The sequence below is a fragment of the Filicampus tigris genome, chromosome 12 (assembly GCF_054856515.1).
Source record: "Filicampus tigris isolate MCC_2025a chromosome 12, RoL_Ftig_1.0, whole genome shotgun sequence".
NCBI lineage: Eukaryota > Metazoa > Chordata > Actinopteri > Syngnathiformes > Syngnathidae > Filicampus > Filicampus tigris.
In genome coordinates, this window is record NC_141228.1 from 15,107,509 (window position 1) to 15,135,411 (window position 27,903).

At 41.2% G+C, this 27,903-nt stretch overlaps 1 protein-coding gene across 1 annotated transcript; it reads left to right on the top strand.

Moving 5' to 3' along the window:
• The first annotated feature begins 1,637 nt into the window (after positions 1–1,637).
• Positions 1,638–27,799, top strand: LOC147138652 (uncharacterized protein C1orf21 homolog). Its single transcript, XM_086048437.1, has 6 exons — positions 1,638–1,870; positions 17,138–17,270; positions 23,327–23,412; positions 24,517–24,581; positions 26,054–26,114; positions 26,936–27,799. Exons 2-6 carry the CDS (start codon positions 17,180–17,182, stop codon positions 26,987–26,989), a joined length of 357 nt encoding a protein of 118 aa, XP_085904563.1. The 5' UTR covers positions 1,638–1,870; positions 17,138–17,179; the 3' UTR covers positions 26,990–27,799.
• Positions 27,800–27,903: the final 104 nt, after the last annotated feature.

The following is a 27,903-nucleotide window of genomic DNA, read 5'->3' on the forward strand; positions in this document are numbered from 1 at the left end:
GGAAATTAGGGACATTTTCCGTTTGTATTATTTTATTTATTATTATTTTAAAGAAGAACTGAACGCAAACATTTTCTTGAACTAGTTTGTTTTATGTGGCCCAACTAGTGTGAGCCCGAGGGTAGTTAGGACATCAATTTCAGGTGGTATTTGATTAATCTGCTTAATTGTTATTTCACAAATGCAATATTAATCAGAATACTACTGTTATGTAGGGATTGAGGCTATATAGATCTCCATATTTTAGTTGTATATATATCAACCATATCATACTTGTTTGAGTTTTTTTTCTTCATTTTTTTAATGTATTATTGATATGCTGTAGGCACACACTTTAGATACTACTTTTTTTTCAAAACGTCAATTTTTTTCCAAAATGCATTTTATGTAAATTTATAGTCAATGTTTATGTAATTTTTAATTGTGCATATGGTACTACAGGCGGTTACAAAAAAGCACGGGGAAAGTCATGCGAAGCAAGTAAGTCACTGTCACATTTTGATTGAAATCGGCTGCCTCTTAAATGATTAATGCTGTATACATTATAAATACACGACCTTTAAAGGCGTGAGGAGTTGGGGGGGAATGCCAGTAGCTCATCTTGTTGGATTACTTTCACTGCTGGGAGAGAGGAGAAAGGCAAAGTATGGAGTACTGACGCACAAGTACAGATACTGGTGTAAAACAAGACTAGTAAAAGTCGTCAACTCCTTTACTTGAGTGAAAGTAAAAAAAAAAGAAAAAAGTACAGTCTATGAAATGTACTCTTCATATTCATCTTAAGCATTCTTTGGCTTTGCTATAAGGACAACCACATGTTATCAGTGAGTGAAAATTGTGCTCTAGTTGCCAACTGTGTGCTACAACTTCTAATAGTAATACTAGATCGCAGATGGCTCAAACGGATTTTTAGCTGATTTCAAATGTAGGGAGTAAAAGTAAAAAGTGGTTAGTAAAATAAATGCATACTAAAGTGGAAAGTTTGAAAGAATTGTAAGTACAGTAATTTGCACTTGGTTACTTAACACCAACTGCGCGTTTCAAGTGTTCTGAGTAAAAGAAGAAAATCATCAGAAAAATAAATACTCAAGTACAGATAGCTAAAGGGGTTTCAAATGTAGAAAGTAAAAGTAATGGGAAAAAGCTGTCAGAAAAAAGAATACTGAACTAAGGTACAGCTACGGTACATTAAAAATCTACTTAATTACGGCAATGAAATATTTGCACGTAGTTTCTTCAGTTAAATATTTGTACTTAGCTACTTTCCTCTTTCCACCCCTGTGTTTTTCAAATGTAAGGAGAGAAAAAGGTCTCAGAAAAAAAATGAAATTAAAAATACAGTACATGCAAAATAAAAAAATAATTACAACTTATTTTTATAATAAGTTGTTAATTAATTGTTGCACCTCTACACTCAAACAAATAACTTGTTCCCCTGTTATTTGGCCCGTAAACTGTGAAAATCTGCATATAATTCACGCTCATTAAAATGCTTTGGCACTTTGGGGGGGGTCATTCTTGAATATGCAAATCCGCGAGTGCCGAGCCGCGAGTATGCAGGGTTGGAAAAAACAATGTACTTCAGTGGAGTAACGAATATGTGTACTTAATTACTGGGAAGAGGGTTGGTCTCCATCTCGTCTCCCGCCGTGATTGGTGGCTTTGCTCCGCGGCAAGATGGCTGCGTTGGCGCCCTCACTCAATAGCGGCATCCTGGTGGAATGACGCAAGCCGCACACTTCGCCTTCACTCCTCCGGAGGCTCGCAGTCAGATCCCCGCCCGACCCACCGCCGCCGAGCCCGGAAGAAGACGGAGCGGCTTCACCTCCCCTCCGAGCCTGGACCGAGCGGAGCCGGCGCCTCTTGCCTCGTAAGTACTTTGTTTCCCTCCATGTGCTTCCTTCCTTGTCGCTTTGGAGGTTGTTTCTTCCCCCACGCCGGTGATGTGTGGTTGCGTAGTTCCCCGGGGCTCCGCCGCTTTCGTTGGGCTTGGTGTGTTGTCGACACCCCTCCACCCTCCACCCTCTCCCCGCCTCGCGAGGCCCCTCAGCCGGGAAGAAACACTCAACAGATGGAAGGAAGCCACGGTGCTGTCTGCCTGTTCAGTGGAAATGAAAGTGCTGCATTAGATCAGCCTTTCCAAACCACTTAGGCTTATTTTTACATGAGAAAATCTCACAGGATGTCAGAAAACATAAATGTCAACAGAAAGTTATATCTCACGAGTTTAATTCGTTCTGTGACCAAACTGCAAACTCAATTTACTTGTGCAATATTAACCTAACGTGACTGAAGAGGATGATGTGTGTATATATATATATATATATATATATATATATATATATATATATATATATATATATATATATATATATATATATATATATATTGAACCATGAAACCATGGCACGATTGTCACCTGAGAGCTGTTGATTGAGTGCCCCATTCACTGACTGCACCCGTGCAATTTAGCGACAGAGATTTTCCAATAAGGCCGAACAATTAATCAAATTCAAGTCTTTATCGCAAGAATGCAGTTTTCAAATTGCAAAGGCTGTAATTTGAGAAAAGAAAACTGATTCGTTAGGCTTTATTTTGTAATGTATGTCGTATATACATGTATTTATTTGTGTGCAGGGGCATGCTGGCCACTGTGAAGGCCGTTTGGGAAAATCAACTCATTTTCCTGAATGGCCTGTCTATTTCGAACCGCGTGACCACCGCCCTCCCGCTCCCGTTGCCGATTAACTTTTGTAGTATGCCGTCCACATGAACCTTGAAAAATAATCACATATTAAATCGCAAAATTGAGAGGAAAAAAAAAAATCGCAATTGTTCAGCCTTACTCTCCAAGCTTTGGGTGTATGTAGGAAATTGAAAAATTTACTTAAGTACAGTGACAAAGTAGTCGCACTTGATTACTTCCCACCAATGCTGCTTGCAAGTGAGAACAGCTGACAGCAGGCTGCTACTGGTGTATTTAAACATGCGGCGTGGCCACTCGGGCTCTCGAGACATTCCGACACGATCAACAGCTGATTACAACATCCGCTCGGTGGAGTGGGCGACGCCTGCCTGGCACAAAAGTAGGTTGGCGTGGCTAAGGTGGCGTCTTATGCCCTCATCTGTAAATGTGCCTGCTGATTTATCCCGTTTGTCCGCCTCGCACTCTCTGTCTCTGACTGACACTGAGCGATCGTGTGTGCAGACCTCCTCCTCATATCTTCCCTTCTATCTGCTTGACCAACCTGCCACCTTTGAGCTGGGGTGTCAAACAAATTTTTATCAGAGGCCACATTGTAGTTGCAGTTTCCCTCAGAGTTATGACTGTGGAACAGTAGAACTGTTTAATTGCTTCCCCATATTTTTACATTTATACAGCAAATTGTTGGATTACTGGTTTTGAAATCAGAAGTGAAGGGTAATATGTGGCGGCCCCACTCTGGTCCCCTGGCCTTGAGCTTGACACCTGTGTTCTTGACATTTTCACCATGATGTCATATGTACGTCCGGGTGGGAGTATCTCCGATGGCACCATTAGTAAACAAACAATTATTCATTATTACATTATCTGCCCAAGTGCCTCTCATAGAGAAGTGAGTTGATTTGAGTTTGCTGCCACCATCCAGCGCGTATCTATTTTTTTTATACCCGTAGGCCAAAGCAAAAAAATGACCTGAATGACTATGCCGCCGTCTCTGTGTGACCTATACCTTTTCTGCTGTAACGATGAAAATGTCCCCACTGTGGGATCAATATAGGCCTTCTTATTCTTATTCATTATTCATTACTTTTAATGAATTGGCCAATTAAGCGGTTAGCATTTAGCCTACGTTTTACCAAATACAAAGTACGTTCGAACGACTTTACCAAATGTGTTCGAAAGACGAAACCAAATACATTCAAACGACTTTGCAGTTTGTTGGAAAGACTTGACAAACTCTTTCGAACCACTTCACAGTACGTTCGAACGACATAGCCCAGTCAAACGTATTTAGGCCTACTCCACAGTGGCAGTTCCACGCTTCTGCAGTTTTCAAAATTTTGTCCTGCCAAATATCGGCCTCAAAAAATTCTAATCAGTCGGGCCCTAATTTTGAGTGAACTGGACACAATTCTCTGTCAGTTAAATCCAGAGTCTATTGTTTCCATGTCCGTTAAATGGAGGTTTCACTCTAACTACAAATACGTTTGACAGCCCTGAGATAAATGATATCTGGTAAGATGAACAATGTCACGATGCAGACTTAGGCTGTTTCGCATGGTTCATGACTGTGCCCGGGTGCACCAGAGCGATCAGGTGTGACAAGGTGGTCTAAAGGCAAACCCCCCGAAGTCAGCGTAACGTGATCCAGCAGGCTCGTGTGTTTTCTCTGCCCTTCAACTGGCCTCACCGGCACGGAACAATAAAAAGCGGCTTTCAACCGCATTGTCGTCGCCCGGCGTTGCTACTTAACTTAAAGGCAGTCGCACGTTCTTGTTGCAGTGGTCCGTCCGTGTCACGTGGTTGCGTTTACAGTGCGGGTTCAGAGTCCACAAGCAGGGTTCACAATGTCTTTATCTCGCGTCTTCCCTCCGGATACCCAGATCATCAGATGTGCTGCTGGAAATTATGCAATTTTCACTTTTTTCCTGAAAAGTAGAAGACTCGCTTACACACTTCTCTAAAAAAGATCCCAGGTGCGCTTGCTTCAAGTTATTTGTAACTCCTATTTCAAGTTTGTTGTAAAATGTACACATAGTACAAAAGAGAATTTCTTTGTAAACAGTTTGTATTTAAAAACCAAAGCGTTGAACCTAAGTACATAATTTCATCTATTGGAAGTCTGCTAGCTTAATGCTAACATATGCAAAACGGACGGATGGAAATGGACATGTAGAGCGGGACTAGAGTCGATAAAGTTGTGTGGTACTTTTGGTGGCTTTCCTAAAAAATCGTGTAGATATCTGGCTGGATACACTGCAGACATCTAGGTTGCAAAGGGATGCAAATATCTGGTCAATTCCCGTGTGGTTTCCAGTAAATTCCCATGGGAAGGTAAGCGCCAAACTTAAATTTATTTACATGTAAAGTTTCATGGCTTCGTTGCATCGTTCCATCGTTGCTGCACTATTGAAACCATGAAAATCGGTTGCAAGCTGGCTGCTTTACCACCTTAGCAACAAAAATTGAAAATATCGCCGTGTTGAGACGTGAACCGCGGCGCTCGGGCGAGATAGAACCTTCCCTGCGGCGGCATGCTTGCCAATTAACTCCCAGATTGATTCATTTCCTTCAGATGAGATCATTTTCAATGAATATTAATGTCTTGCTGCTTTCTTTTCTTTTGGTTTTTCGTGGCCAGCAGCTGCAGTAGTTGCAATTCAAACGAATTGGGAAGAGAAAGCGTAAACGTGCGTGACCTTGTGTCTATCAGCCACATCCGGGCTGCAATGGTGTTCAAAGTAATGAACACGCACACACTCATAAATATACGGTACTCATAAACCCCACACACACTGAGACCACAATATGAAGTACCATGAATCGCTCTTATTGGACAAAGAAAAGTCATCTTTTTTTTTTTAACTGTGTTTCAACTTGCTCTGTCCTTAAGAAAGAATTGTTAGAATTTTGTACAAAAGTCTACACTGTACACCTGCGTGTATGCGGTTCGGCATTCACCAGTTCACTTATTCCCTGATTTTTGCTCCATTTCTTGCGGAAACACCTGCGTATTCTCATTTTTTTGACCCAACGCCATTTCACGTTATTTTTTTCCCCCCAGTTAAAAAAAATGCTTTTGTGGCAATTACTCTATAAGACGTGTCTGTTATTCACAGAATGTCGCTATGCGCAGTCAAGCTACATTGCTATCCCAAAGGACGAAAAAAATACTAGAAATTAAAGTTGAACGCTGAATACAAATTTTTCGTTTTTGTCATCAAAAATCGTAACGTTACAAGAATATTTCTAGACTGATATCATAACAATCAGAGAATAGTCCTAAGCTTACAAGGATAAAACTGTAGTATGACACAAACGTTCGGTAATCTTTGTAATATTATATTATGACTTTACTCTCATAAAATGCCGACTTTTACTCATAATACTGTAAGAAGAAAAATCATAATATATAAGTACCTCAATGTAAAACTGGGGTGCAACTAAAGTGTGAATGATCAAGAATCAAAAGTAGAACATAAAATGAAAGGGTATAAATAAAGTGTGCAAAAGGACTAAATCGTGCGGTGCAACTCATAAACAGAGTCGTACAATCTTGCAGCAAATATTGGAATGACAATAAAATTTTGTTCCAACACTTACAATGTTAACTAGGGCTGAACAATGAAAATTCGAATTCAAATAAACAGAACAATGTTTTTTGAGTCATGGGCTGTCCCTTTTGTCGGTTATTTATTTGTTTGTTTATTTATTTATTAATTTATATGTGTGTGTTGTGAGCCAAAACACACAACACATGAGTGGAGTACTTCATCCTAATAGAGAGAATGTAAAACAGACAGAAACATTGCACCTGAATGCATGCTGGTCGAGAGTAGTAGCTTTTTAGCCAGTGGATCTTTTGCCTCTTGCAGACATGCACGCACACACACACACACACACACACACACACACACCATAATATTTACTCAAGACAGGCAGCAAATGCTGCAGCGCTTCTCTGGTCCCACTTTAAGACCTCCATCAGCCTGACAAGCCTGCGGAACTCACCAACACACAGACACGCACACACACAAGCTTGACAGTAAAGCCCAATGGTGCACTCTAAAAACAGTTGGGTTAAAAATACACAATTTTGGGTCAAAAATGGACCGATCCACTAATTGGGTCAGTTTGACCTAACTTCTTGCGTTGTTTTGTACAAAACTAGCCATTCTTTGTTTTTGCTGAAAACAACCCAGAAAGTTGGGTCAAATTGACCCGAGTAGTGGATTGGTCCATTGACGACCCCAAATTGTGTTATTTTTAACCCAACTGTTTTTACAGTGTGGGAAGTAACAAATCTTTATTACTTTACTTTAATGGATTTTTCAGGTATATGTGCTTCACCGCCAGATTTAGTAAGACTTACTTTGCAGCTCCTTGTGTCATTGTCTAGTTGTTGTGAGTAGCGCGACATGGGATCGAGGATTTCGAGGGGTGGGGCTTTGGTTAGACAGGAGTGCCTCTGTTTTCAAGCATGAAAAACTGCACGCTGATTGACAGCATGGGACTTGTTGCATAGCTGTGGCATGTGCTGCAGAATATTGTCACGTTGTTGCACACACACTCACACACACACGCTCTGGCAGCACGCCCGGGTTTTCACTACAGGCCCCGTAAAATCAGTTGAGCTTAAATAGACGGTTTACTGTACATGGACCTCGGTAGTCCGTTGTAAAGGCCAGTCATTGAATTGTTTTTGTCATGTCATTGCAGTAGATACATATTTATTTTGAACCGCTCCAGATTATGTAAGTAGAACAATTGTGTGCCGTTATACTGCTGTTTCATGAAGTGATAGTATTAAGAGTTGAATTAAATCTGGTAAATCCTCTCTAAAGGCCCAGGTAACAATTACATGACTAGCCACTGTGTAAAGAACACAACAAGACCCGAGCCAGACAGACGAGATATCCACATATGGATCATTTTAAAGTTGGTACAAAAATAGGGCAGATTCACTTAAAAAGCAAACTTAAGGCGGCCTAGTTGCAGTCCCTGAGATGCTCCATTTAGTCACCTTTTCACTGAGCAGTACAGTTAAGTTCAGTTTAAAGAGGCAACCTCTGGGCTTTTGTTAAAAGAAGACATACAATGCAATTTTCCCACTGAAGTGCTACCTTGAGTTACACGTTTAATTTGTTCGTGATCAAGCTTGTAACTTAATTTACTGATGTTGTGCGATGCTGATGTTGAGGCATGATCACTTTATTATTATATTCCAACCTAAGTCTCTCTCTTATTGCGGCTACTTCTGTACATATAGCATTACAGTAACACTATTTGCATATCGGACAGCCGATTAAATCGTCTAATATTAGGTCTTTAAAAAGGCTTTTTTGTTTTTGCTTTTTAACAAACCCCAAATGACAAAGTAATGTAAAGCTGTCAATTGCTCTGCCTGTAATTCATATATTTATTATTGTAAGAATTAAGGGACCAAAGAAAACTTATTTTATTCATTACTGTATATATATTTTTTTAATTAATTGGCCGATTAACCGGTTAACTGAATTTTATGCTGCCAAATATCATAATCTGCATCGACCTCAAAAATTCCATATCAGTTGGGCCCTACTTAAACAAAGTAATGACTTGACACAACTTGTCTGAAATTTAATGGGCACTTGACTTGACTTGTTTGATATTGTCCACAGTAACTTGGGACTTGATTGAAACTTGAAGGTTAAAACTTGCGACGTCCTTAAACTTAAAACTTGAACATACTGTATGTGACTTACTCCCACCACTGATATAAAAAGTTACTTTGGGTGCTGCCGTTTCCACTTTCTAACGTCAAAAAGTGCACATGGTGTACATTTTTTAAAATTTGTTGTCATACAACACATAATGCAAAATCAGTGCATCCATCTGTGATTTTTTTTTTTTTTGACACAATGAATGCAGTCTGTGACACGGCTGTTTTCTCCAAAGCGGGCCAGGTCACAATGTCTTGCGTGAAAATGATTCGTCAGTGAACACGGTTGTTGTGACGGAGGCATCGTCGCCATGAATCGAGCGCCTTGTTGTTCTTACGCAAGGCATCATCCGCTGTCAGCAGTTGTGCTCTTCAAGCCTGCTGCATTGTGGTGTATACGAATAAAACAAAAATATTGTACAACTAAATCCTATTTTTTCCAAACCAACAAACTTATTTGATCACATCACAAAATAAATCAATAATCATGCCCAAAGATGTACATTATAAAAGGAACATACAGCCGTGTACTTTCTGTAGGTATAAAAAGCAGGATCAAGGAGGATGTGACATTCAATAATCTTCAGCAAAAAATAAGATGGGCTCAAAGTACTTTGTAATAATTTTCGTTCCTCTTTAAAATGTGCACTGTCCAACTAAATAGTGTGCTGCCATCTAGTGGTCGACAGTGGAGTTACACCCAAAATAAATGTGCGGCGAACAAAAATGGTTATAAACGAAATAACAGGACTGCTAACTCAGAACCCGTGATGGAGTGGGGTTTATTCTACACTGTAAAAAAAAAAAAAATAAATAAAATGATAATAGCGGTGACGCAAACGATGAACTGCGATATACTGTCGCAGGGTTTCACTCTGTAGTTTTCAAATTTTGTGATGTGAAAGTGTGAAAAGGCGCCACTTCTCCATCCAGGAGTTGGAATGTTGAAGTGAGGAAGGTGAAGGCGTGAGCCAGTGTTGAAAAAGGGGGCCTTCCCCCTCACGCTTCCTGCTCGTGTTCCTCTTCTTGTTCGCTTGGGCCCTGCCCGTTTTTCAGGCTCGGTGGCCGCTTGCCTTTGGCGTCTGCGGAACCTTGCGGCTCGCACTCTGCTCCTGTTTACCTATTTATGCAACTTTGCCCGTCTCTCTCTCTCTCTCTGTCTCTCTCTCTCGCTCTCGCTCTTGCTCTCGCTCTCTATCTATAACTCTCTCTCTCTCTCTCTCTCTCTCGTTCCTCCTTCTACAAACTGTGTTTAAAAGGAGGCCTGTTCACACCAGCCACACTAGGTCACCACCCAAAGTCCACGTAGGCAGTATGAGGAGGGCAAGCCCGAGGGTTTGGTTAGCTGCGTTATTGTAAGAATGACTTTTTGGCCTAAGGTGCGTTTTTGTTTTTGTTTTAAAGCTCGTTTGATGGCTCCCGGTCTGGCAACCTGCTTGGTGACATCATGACTAATGAATAAGGCTTCTATGCTGCACAGTATGATTATAAGGAGCATCTGGAATTGCATTTAATGTTACGATCGGATTATGTTAGAGCAGCGTGTGTGATACAGACAGAGGTGGCAAAAGTTCTCGCACTCTGTACGACCAGTAAATCTAAGTACAGATCGTTTCTCAAACATGGCCATTCATAATGGCATGCGATTATGAAAATGCATAGTCACAAATGGTCACAGAGAATGCATATCTAGGTTCTGCAAAATAGCAGCACTAGCAATGCTAAGCTAACATTAGCACTCTAAACAAGCTGGCATTAGCCATGGCTGCAACGTTGCTAGCATAACTTGCATCAGTTTTATGTGTTGCCATATCTTAGAAATGTTGTGAGCTAACTAACAAAATGTGATACATTAGCTGATGATAAAAACCTTACAGTTGTGATTTTTCAGAATAGACATTGGCCTATTAACCATTCTATTGTTGGACCCGATAACATTTGAAAAAAATCTCTTAAATAAGACCATGCATGGCTTTCCTCTCCAAATCTTTTGCGTCATCCTTGCTAATACTCTCGCTGTTGGTTTGGTGTAATTTGTAAGCATCCACGCATTCTTCCAGATTATATTCTCTTTATATTTTTGGCATTTTAAGACCTCTAAAATCTCAATCAATCAAGATCACAACCATGTTTGACTTTACTTCCTTCCATTCCAGTGTTTCTCAATTAGTTTCCTTTTCCCCTTGGAAGAAGAAAATATTTCACGCCCACCCAACTCTCTGCTGCAACTGTAAATAATATAATTTGTCTATGAAAACATAACATTGGATCCTTATTAACAATAAAGCAAACAAAAAAGCAATACAGATCTACTCAATAACTATCAACATTGTTTATACTCCCTGTGCACACTCTGACAATGAGAGCGCCTTTGCCACCTACTGTTGTGGATGTGCAATCCCACTTTATTCTAGTACAGTAAAAAGAAAAAAAGAGCATGTTCTTTGGGTCACAAGAAGAAAAAAGACAAATATACAGCAAAAGCAAGGAGAGAATATGATATAGACTAGAGTCTATAGTAAGACGCTATGGTTGCCACTAGTCACATATTAAGGGTGGAACAGTTTTTTGAAAACCGCCCAAATGGTTCAGTTCGACTGTTTTGGTTTGGTTCGCATGTCCGTTTGATTCATAGTCATGCACAACTCTTGTTTTCCTCATTTACGAATGAACCAAAGCAGAGTGTACATTCGCGCTAATGCTAGCCAAGATGGCAACGTGCGTGGCTCTCCTCTTCTGTGCTCTATTTGTACTTTTTTCCTTGCTCATTTATGCACCATCAGTTCTGCAAACATTCACTATGCTCGCCAGGCACGAAAGGAGACTGGCAAACGGTACCGGATACCTGTTTCGAGTGCCTTTCTTTACTCGCATAGCATATCAGACGATAGCGAGACCAGCATACTGAGTCTGTACCTGTCCAACACTGGAAGTGGAACGCAACTCCTGCCCAGCAATCATACCTTGTATACCCAATATTAATTCTTCATCTTACCAAGGCATTTTGAACAATTGTATCTTTTCTACTTTGATGAAGCAGTTTGGAGAAGATCTCCAAAGCAAGGTTCATACAACCTCTCAAATGTTGGGACAAAAATGTTCTCCGACACCCTCCGTTTGGCAGAAGGTCTTCCCAGCAGAGTGGAATCTGCATATTTTCCTACACTTTGGCTTCCTGTAGGTGTAATGACGAGGTGTCCCCATACTTTACAAGATTTTTTCCTTATGTGCTGTTATTTTTGTTTTCCATTAATGGCTTCTGGGTAAATGAACATATGAGCTCCAAGGACGGGAGTCACACCATTTGGGTGAAGAGTGTGCACTATTCTGTAAAAAAAAAAAAAAAAAAAAATCGTTTTAAAGCTCTTTATGTGCTTGCAAACAAAATCCTGCATTGAGTGTGCAGACGTTTATAATCACTGCCCCTTACTGATTTTTATTTATAACTCATGTGGCTTGGTAGAGGGTGGGGGGTTGGATTCGCGTGATTCATGTCAAGTTGCCAATTTTAGGACTTGGTACTTGCTTGGCTAAAATTTGACTACGCTTGGTAGATTCTTCTTGACTTGAACTACATGACTTGACAAACCTTGACTGATTACATTGATTTGTAAATTAGCATTTTTGAGGTAGTGTGGCATTTGTTCTGGTGTGTGAAAGAAGTTGTTTTTGGGAGTGCCTAACCTACCTAACCTGCCTTACCTCATGAAACAAATCATGGCAGGAGCTTTGAAGACGATCACCTATGGATTCAAATGTTTGTTTTTCTATATGACCGCGATAAACAGAATCGAAAATATACATGGTCTGCGGCTAATAGATAAGAGTCGCAACAACTACGATGTGTAACTTCATCAGTCAGTCACGATAAAATTCACAAAGACAGGTAAGATACATAAACTTCACAGTTTATCTAACCGATAGCAGCTCAAATAACAACAAGGCCTCATGTCGGTTACGCGTTTAATTTCGACGACTTATTAATAGACAGTATTCAGACTAGTTTGGGACCATTAAAAAAAAACAAATGGCGAATGTCTTATTACAATTAACTAACGCAAGTACAGATATTGAGTGCGGAGTGGCTAATGTGCTAATACATGTTGTGACTGAGCAAGATTGCCTGTCTTGACTTTTGACTTGCTTAACCCGAGTAATGACTGGGCTCAACTTGCTTGAAATTTAGAGGTGACTTGACTTGGCTAAGTTGGCTTCTTTTTTCCCCCACAGTAACTTGAGACTTATGATTTGCACATTTGAGAGTTCTCCCACCTCTGTGTCTTGGTAATAGCCAGCCTGTTGCTCCGCCCCACGATACATGCATAACCCGAATTAGAGCGGCCTGGCTTGCAGATTCACGCAGCCTAGCATTATCCTGCGCTCACAACAAAAGCTCTGGGGCTGCCGCCGCTCTATTTTTAGCGCGCCGCTACTTACAAATTGATGTTTCAATACACGCAAATGAGAGGCCTTCAATCACCCGCTGCCTCAACCTTGTGAAGCGGTCTGCTTTGTGAAGGCGGTTTTCCAATAAGACAGGCCGGGGAGTTTCTCTGTGCTCTTTAACTCGATGGACTTTTGCACTCTCATTTTATGAGACATTTGATGATAGTAGTGGAAAGTAAACAAATGTACATACTTTGTTACAGTACGTGTCTAGATTTCTTTCAGGTGTCTTAAATGTTTATTTTTCAGATGCCTTTTTACTTTTTTGCCCTACATTTGAAAACAGCTGACTGTAAAAATGAGAACTTAGTGATGTTTTCGCTATATTTAGTGAATGTTCCGCCCCCCCATCCAGCAACTATTTTTCCAAACAACAGACTAGCAAAAATTACAACAGTGGCCCTAATGTTAGCAAGATTATTATTTCCTGCATGGTGGGGGGAAGTGGGGCAGGAGGATTTGGCCTGATAATACTGTACTAAATTTACATTTTTGTATACTTATACTGTACGTATTGGGTGTATAATAAGTAATCACTGTATCGTTATACTGTACATCACTGTCAGTAATACGTCTTATACTTCACACTTATTTAGGAGTCCTGACTAGGAACGGCTACAATGGCAGTTGGTGAACAAAATTAACGTTATAATTCTTAAAGTGTAAAGATGTCATTTTAAGGACCGCTTATAATTTTGTTTAAAATTTTCATGTCCTAATTCAAACCATAGATAAACACGTCGTAATTTATTGAAACAAGACAATATTCTTTTTCTAAATGCAAACTCAAATTTGTGGTTAGCATGTTGTCTTGGCTCTTGGCAGGCTTTCCAGTTTATCATGTGGCCACTGTGAAAAATTAATTGGACACCCCTGTTGTAGAGGAAAGGCGTATTTTTTTCAGTTGTTATCAGTTCATTCAGCATTTTTCCAAACGGATTTCACGTTTTCAAAAGATAAGCCAACACTAGCTAGCCCATTAACACCATGTGACGTAACGTATTTTTTGTTCTTCTCAGTCTGAGCACTAATACTATATAATATAAGATGGAAACTATTTTGTGTACAGAGAACTCTTGTGTCATAGTTATGACAACCGGTATTATGTCCTTTACTACTTATTATTATGTACGTATAATGTATTACGTTTGTATTTAAAGGGGAACTCAAGTTAAAAACTTTATATGCAATGGCAGATTTTATGTGCCCCCACTAGTCTAAACACTGACTGCGTTATGATTTAATGTGTGTTTGTGGAAGAAGAATTAAGCAGATGAATCCACCTGTTTTCATCCATCTCAGGGCGCTGCTATTTTATCCTCCTGATATTGACCTCAAAGTGCCCTCGGGCTCGCCTTGTGAACGTCACAGTCTTAACTTTTTTCTGGTTTTGGTCATGTGACCTTTTCAGTGCGAGCCTGTGGGCACTTTGACGTCAGTTTCAGTCGACAGTAGGGAGCGGTCCAAGATAAATTAATCAATCGAGTAGTGCAGTTGGGTCCCCGGACTAAGCTTCCCACTTGCGCAGTTCTACAAATAAGGCAAAGATGTTTCTGTGTCTTTCCTAATTGAAGTTTACTGTAAATCTAATACCTTAAGACATTAAATATACAACGCTAAATTTAGCAAAACCATGAAACCAGATTGTATAATTTCTTTAATGCAAGTCTGCTTTCTTAACGCTGTCGTCTCATGTGAAAATTACCATATATGCTATATCTCTTCCAGTAGACCTCATTGCTGCCAACGGACTTGGCGTCGGACTTGGTCTATACTGTAAATTAAAAAAACGTTTGAAAATCAGCAATACATTGCAGACGCGGACAATGAACTACAATATAGCGGGGTGTGTTTTTGTTTTTTTAAATTAGCGCTAGGATTATGAGAACCGCTGGTGTTGTGGTCGGAGGTCTACGAGGAAGGCCTGCGACAAGCTGATAAATCTCAAGTTCTCTGTTGTGTGCCAGCTCAGCACAAACAGAGATTCTTCCACAAATGTCGTCATCTTGTGCCGTTGCAGTGAGACGTTTGTGTTCCCCCAGAGAGCAGCGAATGGCTTATTGATTCATCATTAGCTGACTCTTGCCAAGTGTGAAAAGCACCAAAGCGAGAGGTGTTGCTCACATCTCCGTTTGTTGGGTTCTAGCTTTGTTAGCTAGCAGGATGATGCAAAAACTGCAGGGAATTTCTTTCAAGGTATGTGAAAGGTAATTTTGTTACAAATCCAGATAAAGTTTGGCATATCTCAGTCTGTTTTTGAGGGATTAATTAAGAGTGATGTAGCACAACACTTCAGATCTACAACATGGCAGTACTGTCCATCCTGCTCTATGGCTTGGCGACATGACCCCTGAACAAGAACCCGGTGTTGGTAGGGAGAATGCAGAGCTGCTGGCATAAGACCGCCAACGTTGGAAGAAACTGGTCAGCTCAGCGCATCGAGAGATCACACTGTCCCCCTCGCAAGAACTAAGAAGAAGAAGCAGTTTAGGAGTTAGGGATGGTTAAGATTACAAAGTAGGTTTGGGCTCAGGATTAGTTTACTATTTTTTATTTTTTTTTTGTATTTTGTATAGTTTTTTTTTTTAGGTACAGTACAATCCCAGTTAGCCTTTTGCAACTGTATTGAAGTATTTATTTAGGTATGGTTTTTTTTTCCTTTAATTTAAGAACAGTGTTAGTGTTCAAACTCTATATAACGTTACAGTGACTTTTAATACTAAATGTATTTGACTACTTCAGGCTTTTATTGTTTTATTTTATTGTTGGTCATGATGGTGGTGCTCGAAGAGCTAAGTATATTTTTTTAGGTGGTACTTTTTTCTTTTTTTTTTTTAAGTTAGAGAACCACTGGTTGGCTTAGTGTAGGTGCTAGCATTATGTTAGGGTTAGTTTAGGAGTTAGGGTTAGTTTTTCTTTATAAGGGTTGGTTGCTACAGTTTATGGTTTGTTCTTGGTTAGGGTTAATTTTGTCCTAGGTATGTGGTTAGGTTAGTGTTGGTTTAGGGGTTAAAATTATTTTCGGGCTTTATGGAGATCCCTGGTTTTGGGTTTTCATGTTCTAGTTCATTTCGCTACGACCTAGCTACAAAGGTTATTTAGTTACGAGGGTTAGTGTGAAACATTGAAACATATCTCTTGAAACATATCGTGTAAGTCCAGCTAAGGGCACCAGTGATCCTGAAGCAGGTTTGAATCATCTGAAACAAAGCAACAATGTGCCAGATGACGATGGTTTAGCGTGCTATTGTATCCTAACACAAAGATCCCGTGGCCACACCCTGCGCACACCTGCTGCTACCTGCCGCGTCCACACAACTGGAGAGTGGTTGCCTGCCTCCACCACACACACACACAGAGTACACATAGTTCTCGTGTCCAATTCAAACTCTGAAGGAGGCGTGCCAGAGAGATCTCCTGGTAGCTCTACGCTTGTTTTTCCCCTCTCAACGAGACTGGCAATCCTCTGTGTGTGAATTTTTTAGACATTGGTCAAATTTTGCCAGCCCTATGGCCCTGTCACTAAAGTCATACAGAATTTGCAGAGGTGGTAGGAAGTCGCATATTGTTAGTCTGATAGCATAATTTCATAACTTTGCTTAACGTTTTCAAAGTGTTCAAATATGGCACTTTGATGAATGATGTGTGGAAGTCATCAAAGTACAGTGACCCACCGCTATTCGTGGGCGAAGGGACCGGGCCGGCCCGCAAATAGTGAAAATCTGCGTACAATTGACGGCCATTGAAATGCAAACAGAGAGAAAAAAAAATGTTTATTTTATTTTTTGTGTAACCCCATAAAAATATTCAAACAAAGGCTGATGAAGACTCCATGTGTGTTTTGTATAAAATACAAGTGGGAAACGGAGAGGTGGTCGGGTGGCAAATAATTAAATACATAATTCAATCCAGTTTTAAAACGTAGCTTTTTTTCCTCATACCATTGATTAAGGTCTTTTAAATATTTCTAAAATCTCTTTCACAGTATGTTTTTAGTAATTTTAGGAACCTACTTTGGTTTCTTTAAATGATTTTCTCCTTGTCTTGTGCTACGTCAGTAATTTTGGCAAGATACTTTTATTTTCTCTGCTTTGCTTTTGAATGTCGTTAGCCGTTTTGTTTGTAAATGGTTGGAGGTGCTGCGTCTTGGTCTTGTGTATGACGTGCTATATCAATAAAGCTGCCCTGCCTCGCTGTGCTGTTCTCTACGAGACAAGCTGTGGAATGAAAATGGCTCCGAGTGTGCTACCATTTCCTAATGTGTCCTTGCGCTCGTTGTTGTGCAGGTGAGAGTGCGATGAGGAGAGCGTTCCCAGCGTGAGGAGGCCATGGGCTGCACCTCGGCCAAGCAGGTGTCGGCCGTGCCCAACGATGACGAGGGACGTGGCAAGGCCTACAGCAATGGGGACCTCTTTGCTGGTCAGTTGCTACACACTCCCACTCGCACACACCCACTCTCACTCAAACTTTCTCATTCTTCCATCACAACTTTTCACATCCTCACACGCGTGCATGTCGATAAATTCTTGGCGACACTATTTCCTGTCCTTAATCTCTCAGCGTTGACCCACTGGCCCATGTGTGCTCTCTTGCAATACTCTCATGATCATAGCTCCTTAATCCTCTGGCCTCAAAGCAAGTGTCCATAAGTGTCAACTCCATTGTTTTATGAGAGGCGTCCTGGGACGTGCTGACAGAGGAGGTTAGCAAGCAGAAATTAATTGAGTGCTTTAGCACCAGTTAATCCCCAGATACCATGCAAATATGCACCCCTGGTGTTTGTGAGTTGTTTTCAATTTGGAAATTGGGAGGGTTTTTTTTTTTTTGCACATAATTTATGATTTAAATTAAAAAAATAAATAAATAAAAAAACAATCTAAATGATTACCCGGTAATCAATAATCAAAAAGAATGATCAATTAATTTTATAATCAATTATTTGTTGATTAATCATTGTACCTCTAGTTTTGTCTCTATCTCACAGCTTTTCACCAATCACAAGTCTGCAACCAGTGTTGTTGCCAGAGCACATCTAACCGGGGGGGCTCGAGGTCAGGGAGGGGGCCGGGGCGCATTCTGCCACTCAAGGAATGTTTGATATTAGTTTTCTGTCAACATCGAATACACCAATCTACTTGTACCAAACATGCGCTTGCGTTGCCAGGAATTGTGACTGCACGCGCTCTCACAGTCACTCTCGCACACATTCAGCGTTATAAACAAGTATGCCACAGTGGGCATTGCAAAGACAATGAAACATGGCTTAGCTTCAAAAGTGTTGCAGGACCCGCGTGTGGACACTTTTCCACAGTATATGCAACGGTGTCCTTCCACTTGTGCATTCTTGGGTTTACGTCTCCCCGCTGAACCAACTGAGCCTTTTATTTCATGGAGCTCCCGCAATAAATGGGTATTCATTGTATTGTGTGCGTACATTTGCGCGTGTCTCTCTGTGCATGTGTTTATTACAACTCACCCGTCAACAGATTGCCGGTCCGGCCTTGCTCTCTCTAAACACGTTTGTGTCCCAGATATTGTCTGATGCTGTCAGATTGTGGCCACTAAACCCCTAACGACCCCTTCCTCCTCCTCCTCCTCCTCCTCCTCCCTCGCTCTCGCACAATAACCGGAAAAGGCTGAGCTCCATTACACAAACACCACTTGAAAAACGGCAACTCTCTCGACGTGGTGTATTTTATTCTCTCTGTTGTGTGGAGGTGATGTGTCAGCTGAGTGACCCGGAGGTCCATCCTCACCTCTGACGCCGGTCATTGCTGCACGCGAGCGGCTTGCGAGAGGACGTCTTATTCATTATTAAACTGGTGGTATCTTGACTTGTGAGTTTAATTTGTTCCGTGATCAAGCTTGTCAGTCACTTCGCTTGGATGGGATATTAATTCCAATTGAAATGTGTAGTGTAGGGGAGGAGCTAAGTTTAGTCTGGGTTGTCATGGAAAGTTTTTTACATTTTTAATCCATTTATTTTCAAAGGTAGCGTTGTTAGGTGTGATCATATTTTGTAACTGCGTTGTTTTTTAGGAGGGTGGTGTTTCACGGTTTTTTCTTGACTCACTATTGGAATATTTGTTTTTGTTGATATTTTATGTGTAATTCTGTTCAAGTTCCAGCTCGATTGTGCAAGGATTAATTGACAACTAACCACAAATTAATCTGCAACTGTACTGATAATCGATCCATCAACTCGATAATCGATTACTGGTTTAGGGTTTAGAAATCCTCTGACTTTCAGCCTCTCAACAGTAAATATGCTCCAATATCTGTAGGCATCCATGAAAGCAGACTGATTATGTTTGTGTTGCTCAAACATCTGTTTTTATTTGGGAAAACAATGATCAATATTTTTCTCCGATTTTCTGACATGTTATGGACCAAAGGTGTAACTGAACCATAATTAGTTAGTTCTTTTTCTGTGCTGTCAAATTGAAATCATGTCCTGTTTTTGAATAAGGCAATTGAAATGAATCTTTTTAAATCCGATTCGATTACTTGGGAAAATAATCGACAGGTTAATCGATTAAAATAATCGTTAGTTGCAACTTGCAGCCCTAGTTCAATTACAGGGTGTGCCTTTCAGTGAAAGTGCCTGAAGCTCTGCACCAATTTCATCCGTTACATTTTTTTTTTGCCTTTAATCTGCGTGAAAATAAGAGAGTGAAATGACCCACTTATGCGGATAACTCGTGTCCATTGCTGCCACACAGAATGTAGCGTTGGGATGTAACTACTTTTCCTGATGAAATGATACATTTCTTTGTGTAATGTCTGAGCATTATGAACTCCTGTTTCCATGCCGGTGTCATTTCACAGCGTAATGCTAAATGCTAAAACAGTTTACCGGTGTCTTAGTAAAATGTCTGTGACATATTTTATTCAAGCAGGCATAATGTCTGTAAAAACGGAAGAAGTGAAGCAAAATATCAATTTTCGTACAGAAGCAAAGTAGACCTACTCGATTTGCTTTAATGGAACACAAACAAAGCAGGACATAAATTGTGCACTTCTGCAAACAAAGTCAACTCGGTGGACCGCGTGTGAATGTTTAGCGCGTCCTTTTCGAACCGGCGACCAGACGAGACGTCACAAAGAAATGGGGGGCTTCCAAAAATAAGTGCTCCCTTTTATCCTCCACTCTTTTTTTCTGTGGCAGCGTCCCCCCCATTCCCGCCGCGAGTTCCGCCTGCCGTTGGCGTGACGAACCCCCCTTGCTTCTAGAAAAGAAAATGCAATTTGCTGCTATACACAATTTGAATTTAAAAAATAAAAACTGTTGATTTATATAAAACAGGAAACCAATAGTTAATTTGATATATTGTCATATTTTGGGGGGTTTAATAAAACCCTTGCTCCTGCAAAAAAAATTGCTCCACATAATTAGAAAGTTGCTCCTCAATTGAAGTTATTGATTGTTAAAAGTGCTCCCCAAAGTAAAAAAAAAAAAAGGAAAAAAAAATCTTGGATAAGTACACCTTGTGTTTTACAGCGATACTTTACAATACAATACCTTGGCTGACACTCCATCTTTTTACGGATTAAAAAATGTGATACGAGTGAACTCTCACTTCGCTAGAAGTCCTTATGCTAAATGTATCCCTTTTTTTGCAATGGTCGGGGCCCTCGTCGGATTCAGAAGCATCGGTCATTGTGCGGCGGCTCTTACTTCACCCTGCCTACTCATCTGCATCCTCCTCAGGCTGCGGAATATTAAATATGACATTTTATGAGGATTATCTTCGTTTTAAAATGCGAGCGAGCAAATAGCTTTTAATTCCTCGCCGCGGCGACACACTGTTGCATGTCGGCCGAGGCCTGTGAAGCCTTATCGCGCCCTGTGTTGTTACGGCATGCTGAGACATGCGACGCCTCGCTCCCACTGGTTTACATTCCCCGCACAACACACACACCCCCCCCACACACACACACACACATCTTTTCTCTTCTTTTTTTCTTTCAATCTTTTAACCTCGGGCCAGCTTTCCACTTAATTTCTCGCCGGCTCCCACCGTCATCAAACATTCGAGGTTGGCGCGGCGATGACGCACGCACATGGTAATGGACAAGCATGACATGAAGCACACGCCAATCCATCCTCACCACACACACACACACACACACACTCTCCCCCCTCCTTAGGCGGAGCAAAGCAATCAGCTGGGTGCAAAGTTGCACAGATGGGACGGATAAACGCTGCTGAGAGATTGCCGGGGCAAAAGGCATAGTGTGAAACTGATACAGTGGAGTGAATGTAAATCACATCCGGGAGGGGGCAATTGTGGGAGGGAGGGGCCAGGGTCAGTATCGCACACTATGACAAATTTATTCCCAACAGTCAATTCTCTTCATTTCGTAGCTTTTTTTTTTTTTTTTTTTTTTTTTTTACATGTATGCAGCTGTTCGATCATTGTCCAATCAGATTTCAGCCTCACTGTGTTGCCATGACAATCTAATCTGCCCAGGGCCTTCACAAATCAGTAGTGCTGGCCGATTTCACTTCAGCTATAGATTACAAATTCATGCTCACATTACGTCAGCATTGGTTCGTCCTCTGATTGATTGGCCGGAGAAGGCCAAGTTCGACTAGCATAACATAACTTTAGCAAGCTGCACATATGAATGCGTTAAATAATCAGTACCTCTGGTAAGTAAATTGCCGCCTTGACTTGTGGGTTCATATCAATTAGAGATAGACAGATATGTTTTTTTTAGTTGTTTTTTTTCAGGCCGATACTGATACCGATTATTAGTAGTCAAGGAGGCCGATAACCGATATTTGGAGCTGATATTACTTTTCGAGCGCCGTAGCCGCTAGGGTGCAGTATCATATCCAATACAGATATAAACAAAGAAGACTACTCATTAAGTTGCAGAAATATTTTTCAGAGGATAAAGAATATACTCTATGCCTGCGAATATTGTTATATTATGTTTTTAACATGGGTTGCTACACGTTTGTAACATAGCGACATGACATCAATGCTAGAATTGTTAGCCCGTCAATGACGCTTTCCATTCAGGGTTAGCATTAGGCTAGATGAATTTCCGATAGTTACAGTTGTCATGTAGAAGTGCTCCCTATGTCACTCACTAGGCCACGCCCACCAAGGCCCACATCAATATATAAATCTTAACGTTTTCTTTCTGTTTTTATGTTAATAATTTATGATGCAGTACTGTTTATTAGCATCACGTAACCAAAAACATTGGATCTCATTAGATAGTGTACGCGAGACATCGTGAGATGAGACGAGGCGACCGAGCGATAACGGAGCCTGTTGGTGACCGTTGACTGACAGTCGAGCGATGCAGGGCGCGGTTACCACGGCGACCGACAGTTCCACGTCAATAAGCGGCCAACAGTTTACAAGCTAGGCGACAGGTGAATCACTTTAAGTGCGGCAAGACGCTCCAAGCGGCGACTACACCGCCAAAGTCTGCTGTGAGGCGTCGTATTATTTATGATTTTTAGACACTCAACTCCACTGAGCTCATCTGCAGTGTCCAAAGCTGTTCAGGGACACATTCACTTTATTCTCCCATGGCAGGGCTCCTCCATTAAAACGATCTTCAAGAGAGCCAGATGTCTTCAAGCCGAGGTTCGGAACATCCGAATGTACTACTGTACATGCATTGTTATTCGGCAGACTATTTTCATTTCATTCACTTCCTGTCAAAAAAAAAAAAAAAAAAGTTTACTTATACATAATTTTATTTACATACATCATGTATACAATAAATAATTATTAAAATCAATATTAGTAAACAAACAAAAAAAGGTTCGGTGTGAGCATTCTGACCTAATTTTTATACACATTCGTTTGCACAAAATGAACAAATGAAAAAATGAGTAATTCTTTCATACAGTGGATTAAAAGCAAAAGAAAATGTTTCAGTGCGACCGTTTTCAGTTGTAAAAGTGTTTCAAGACAAATAAGACCGCAGAATGCATAAATATATGTCTAAATGTGGCACTAAAATAAATATTAAAAACATGTTTGTTTGACTACCGAATTGCAAAATACTGTAGGTCTAAAGTTTAAATCATTACAATGAATAAAATACAGTATAAAATTATATTAAATGAGCAAATAATTTAAAAAAAAATTAAAAAGTACTGAGAGTGAACATTTTGAGTTGCCAATGTTTTTGAATATTTTGTACATTTCATGTATATAAAATATGTTTAGCATTAATTACAAAGATATACAGCGATCTCACAAACATTTTTTTCTTTTATCATTTCATGCTTCCCACACACCTCCAAACACTTTTTAACCATATTAAAAACATACTTTGACTTAATAAAACTCACTTTATAGTTTTTATCCTTTGAGCACAGAAAATTGCAAGCATCAAAATATATCGAAAATGCTCTTCATATTGTTACAGTCTGTGTACATGCATGTGTCTTTAAGTTCTTCCCTCCCTTTCTAATTGTGCTTCTTTCCCTTTTCTCCCAGATGAATACAAGGTGAAGGGAGTGGAGGAGGTGAAGTACATGAGAGGGGAGGAAAACCGGGTAAATGTACGCAACCAGGAGAACTTGGTGAGACACACACGTGGACGCACCCCCACACACCGATTAAAAAAAGAGAATGTACATTGAACACCAAAATGTTCAACCAAACCATATAAATCTGCTAGCATCATGTGAGCATATGAGAAAATGCCATAGGCGGGCTAACATAATCGACCATCGCTGTTGCAGTAACTATAGTTTCAGATAACTGCTGCTTAAACACAAACGGAGCAGCAACACGTACAAACAGAGCTCGCAACAATACTCACAGGTGTATGTTCCCCACTGGAGCTTAGTAGGGGACCTTCTCCGCCTCCCAATGTGGATTTGCCGGTATGTTGTGAACACGCATTAAAAAAGATGTCAAAATCTGTCATGAACCGCGATATAACGAGGCAAGGCTGCATTTTCAAAGCGGAGGCGCGTGTGTGTGGCAGCGAATGGGGTAGGTCTGCCTCCCGTCCCGCACGGCTATAAACATCAACTAATGTAAGTCGTAAATCCCGCTCGAACAGAAGCAGCCACTGTTTTATATCAGCGCGCTGACACTCGGCATAGCGTGAAGCGCTCATCCTCTGGTCCGTGTAGGACGCCCGCTCATGAAGACGTTGGATAAAAAATGGAGGTCAGACGGGTTTCGTTTGGGTTTTCGCCTTATAGAGGCAAGTCCCAATTTAGAGTTTCAGTCTATTACCACGTTGTGCCACAACTTGCTGGATGAGAGGCAGTCGCTTGAAGGTTGACTCAAATTTCTGTTAGCCCCTCTATCGCGTTTCGCATTTTATGTTAGCATTAAGCTAGTGGACGTTCGTTAGATGGGATAATATGGTTGGGTTGAACACTTTTATATTTTCCATATACAATGATTAATTTGGTTTGATGTGCCAGTTTTAAAAGAAACTTCAATTCGGACTAATAAACAGCTTTGACGCAAGCATGTGTGAGCGAGAGCGTCTTCTTTCCATTTCCTCAAAGTGATGTTATACAGTACGATAGTCTCCCATCTCGTCCCCTCACCAATTGAGCACAGAATCCATAGGCTGCTTTTTAATCGACTTTAAAAGCTTATAGGAGTCATAATGACAAAGGATGGTGTGTGTGTGTGTGTGTGTGTGTGTGTGTGTGTTTCAGGAGAGGAGTAACGTGCCGCAAAGGGGCAAGTTGCAGAAAGAGACGGCGGCAAACATTAAATCAAAGTAAGTCGGCAAAAAGTTGCCATTTTCTGTTGACATGATTAAGTAAGAAGCAATGAGGCAAAATGTCTTTGTAAAAAAAGAATTCAATGGGTGCATTTAGTATATTCAGAAAAAGGGCACAAATGCAAGACTGATTTTAGTTCTGGTAGAAAAATGTCATTTCGACTTTGTTGCCCCATCCTGTATTGGTGCAGTTTGTGTAGAACGGTAATGTGAAAAAATGTTGAAGTAAAAAATACTGGCTTGACTTTTTGCACCCTTTTGGCATCGGTGCCTTTTATGGTATATAGAACAGTGACTTGGGGGGGGGGGTGGAATGGTCAAATAAAACATGCTGGTGAACATCCATTAAATGTGGACGATTTCTATCGACCCCTGTTCAATACGGAGGATAATTTTGGATCTTTTGTTTTTGATTTGGCAAAAAATTGCATATTTTATCAAGCGAAATCCGTCCTTTTTATGTCCTCTTATGAACAGCCCCGAGACGGAATGGGGGTCAAAGTCGGCCCGTCGGTTTTTTTTTTTTCCCCCCTCCACCTATTCTTCCCACGTTGCTCGTCTCTATTAACGGCACAGATGCGAAATGGTGAGAGGAGGTTGACCCGACATTTTTTTTCAGTCTTGTATGTGTCACTGCCAGGTATCAACCTTCTGTATAAACAGCACTGACACAGAATGAGGTGACAAAGCCGACCAGACTTTCTCCCATGTTGCTATTCTATATCAAAAGCGCTGACATGGAAAGCGGGAGGCGTTTTACCAACTCCCCCCCTCAAGCACGTTCGCTCAACTAACAACTGTACGCCCTCATTCGCCGACTCCCGCGTCGCTCGCCAAGCCACCCCCCCAACCTTTTAAAGCCACACACACTCAAAGTCACGGATGTTTTGGTGGAACGTGAGGACGGGAAACAATAACATAACACCTGTGCCTTACGGGACATTTGGTGGTTTACTAATCAATTTTTATCTGATTCATCGATTCTAAAAATGTTTGATCGCTGCATCAAGTTAGCCACCTCAATCCGCATTAGTGCGACACAAAACGATTACCCCAAGCTTTTTTTTTTTTTTTTTCCTTTTCTACTCAACAGTGTCATGGAAAAAGACATAAAAATGCCGAGGCGTCTACCCTCTTCATTAAGGACAATATAGAGAGATTAAATACAGGAGCTACATGGGAAAATCTCTTTTTTGCTATTACTAGCTGTCATAAAGTAGCTCCTAGTGTAATGTTGTGCCTGCTTACTGAAGTCCAAGTTGATATTTTGACGAGACAGATATTCAAATTCCTCCCGGGCCGAGCCGTTCTCACACTGTACCGAGCAATTGCGTGAGTGTGTGCGTAGAGGGAAGCGGGCGGAGGCGGGGGCGGGGGTTGTAATGGAAAATTCTCATGATGTATTTGTCGCTGCCTCCTCCTCCTCCTCTTCTTCGTCCTCATCCTCCAACTTCCTCTCGTTCGCTCAGCATTCACACGTCAGAGAGCCAGCAGGAATTCTTCCGGATGCTGGACGAGAAGATTGAGAAGGTGAGGGGAGGGGTGCGTTTGTTTGTGTCATCTCGAAAGTGACTTGGTGGACTCTGCTGATGACGTGCATGAGAGATGTTTAATGAGGGACTCTTCAGTGTTCAACTTAAAGGGCAAATGTTATGGGGAAAAAGATGACTTTTTAATGGCCTGGATACAAATACTGTGGTAGGTAGGTAAGTGATAGTTAGATAGATAGAATCACACCTTACAATCAGCAAGTTATATGGGCTTGCTATTTTGCAAACAAGATAGGAAGGAATAGATAGATGCCATGGAAATGCCGTTTAACTGTTCCAGCCTTCCCCCAAAAGCTATTTTAATGGGGAAAATACCAGCCTTTATAAAAACTAACTGTAATAAGATAGTAACTAAATTTAAAATTTAAAAAAAGAATGACAGTTTTTATCACACTGCATCAATAGAATTGTTTTGTTTTTTTTGTCTGGTGTGCCCGCCTTGGCCACTGACGGTAGTGTAAGACAGACAGCTGGATATACTTGTCATTCAGGCATCTCAGCTCCTCTGAACTCATCAGTACGACATTGATAGTCTTGGTTCTTCGCAGAGGCTAAAGAATGTGACTGTGAGTACTTTTATGTCGTCTGTTAACGAGCTGCTGCACTGTTTGTGCGCAGTCCATTTCGCATTAGCATGAAGATGGAGGACAGAAAGTGTTGTTGTCTTTGTTTTTGTTTCATTTTGTCTGCTTCACGACATTGGGTGGTGCGCTGCTCCTGGTGTGTCAAGGTACCGGCCCTGCCGCATTTCCTCTCGAACCTAATGAAAACAAATCATCTTTATTATGTTCCGTTTACCAGGGGCGAGACTACTGCTCGGAGGAGGAGGAGGAAGAGGAGGAGGAGGGGACATAGCACAGAGGCCCACCCCCTCACCACCACCACCACCACCACCCCCCTCAGACATCACCCCAACTGAGACCCTCACCGTGTGCGAGTGTGTATGCGTGTGAGAGCGTGAGAGTTGAATCAGTATTTTACCAGCGAGGGCGTGCATGTGCAGGATATGGCAAAGTAAGTATTTTAAGTCAAAATGACAAAGGTGGGACAAAAGGACAGCTTTTTCTCCCCCCCCCGCCCCCCGGGACCCTGAGTGCACTGACAGGCGAGAGGACCGAGCGATTGGGGGACAAACATTCCTAAATGTGGCGGCCCACAGAGGTGAAGAGGGATTACGGGACGTCACGCTGAACTTTATTGGTGGACAAGCCAGACGGGAAGATTTTGTGATATTTTAATAAGAGGCAGAAGTCCGCGACCTTTTTGTTTCCCCCCCACGTGACCCCCCGCCCCTTTTTTTTTTCGAACACTTGTAAATTATCAACGTGGAGCAGATTAACGCTGCCTCATCCTTCCTCAACACACATGCGCGCGCACGCACACAGACACGCACACACACTTTAAGTTCACCAGCAGACATTCAAGACTTTTATTTTTTTCCCCCCGAAAGTCATTTTCGAGCATACACACACGCACACTCATGCACTGTAGCAACAAGCAACTGAAGAGGGAGGATGAGGATGGGGAGGATGAAGATAATGCGCGCTTGCTGTGGAGATGCAGACCCGATTACTTTTCTGTTGTTTTGTTTACTGGAGACTTCCTTGTTATATTATTTGTATGTTGTTTTTTTTTTCTATTAAAATAAAAACGGCGAAGCTCGTACTGTGCGTGTGAGAGTGACTATGTGTGTGGGATGCTATATGAGAGTGTTTGAGATAGAGAGTACGGTAAGTGACTGTGCGTGTGTGGTGAAAGAAAGCGAGCAA

What these genes read in the sequence shown, in the direction of transcription:
- LOC147138652 (XM_086048437.1), top strand. Translation starts at nt 17,180, where the DNA reads ATGGGCTGCACCTCGGCCAAGCAGGTGTCGGCCGTGCCCAACGATGAC. An exon ending in GCGGCAAACATTAAATCAAA is followed by an intron (nt 24,582 to 26,053) that starts GTAAGTCGGCAA and finishes TCGTTCGCTCAG; the next exon opens with CATTCACACGTCAGAGAGCC. An exon ending in TGGACGAGAAGATTGAGAAG is followed by an intron (nt 26,115 to 26,935) that starts GTGAGGGGAGGG and finishes TCCGTTTACCAG; the next exon opens with GGGCGAGACTACTGCTCGGA.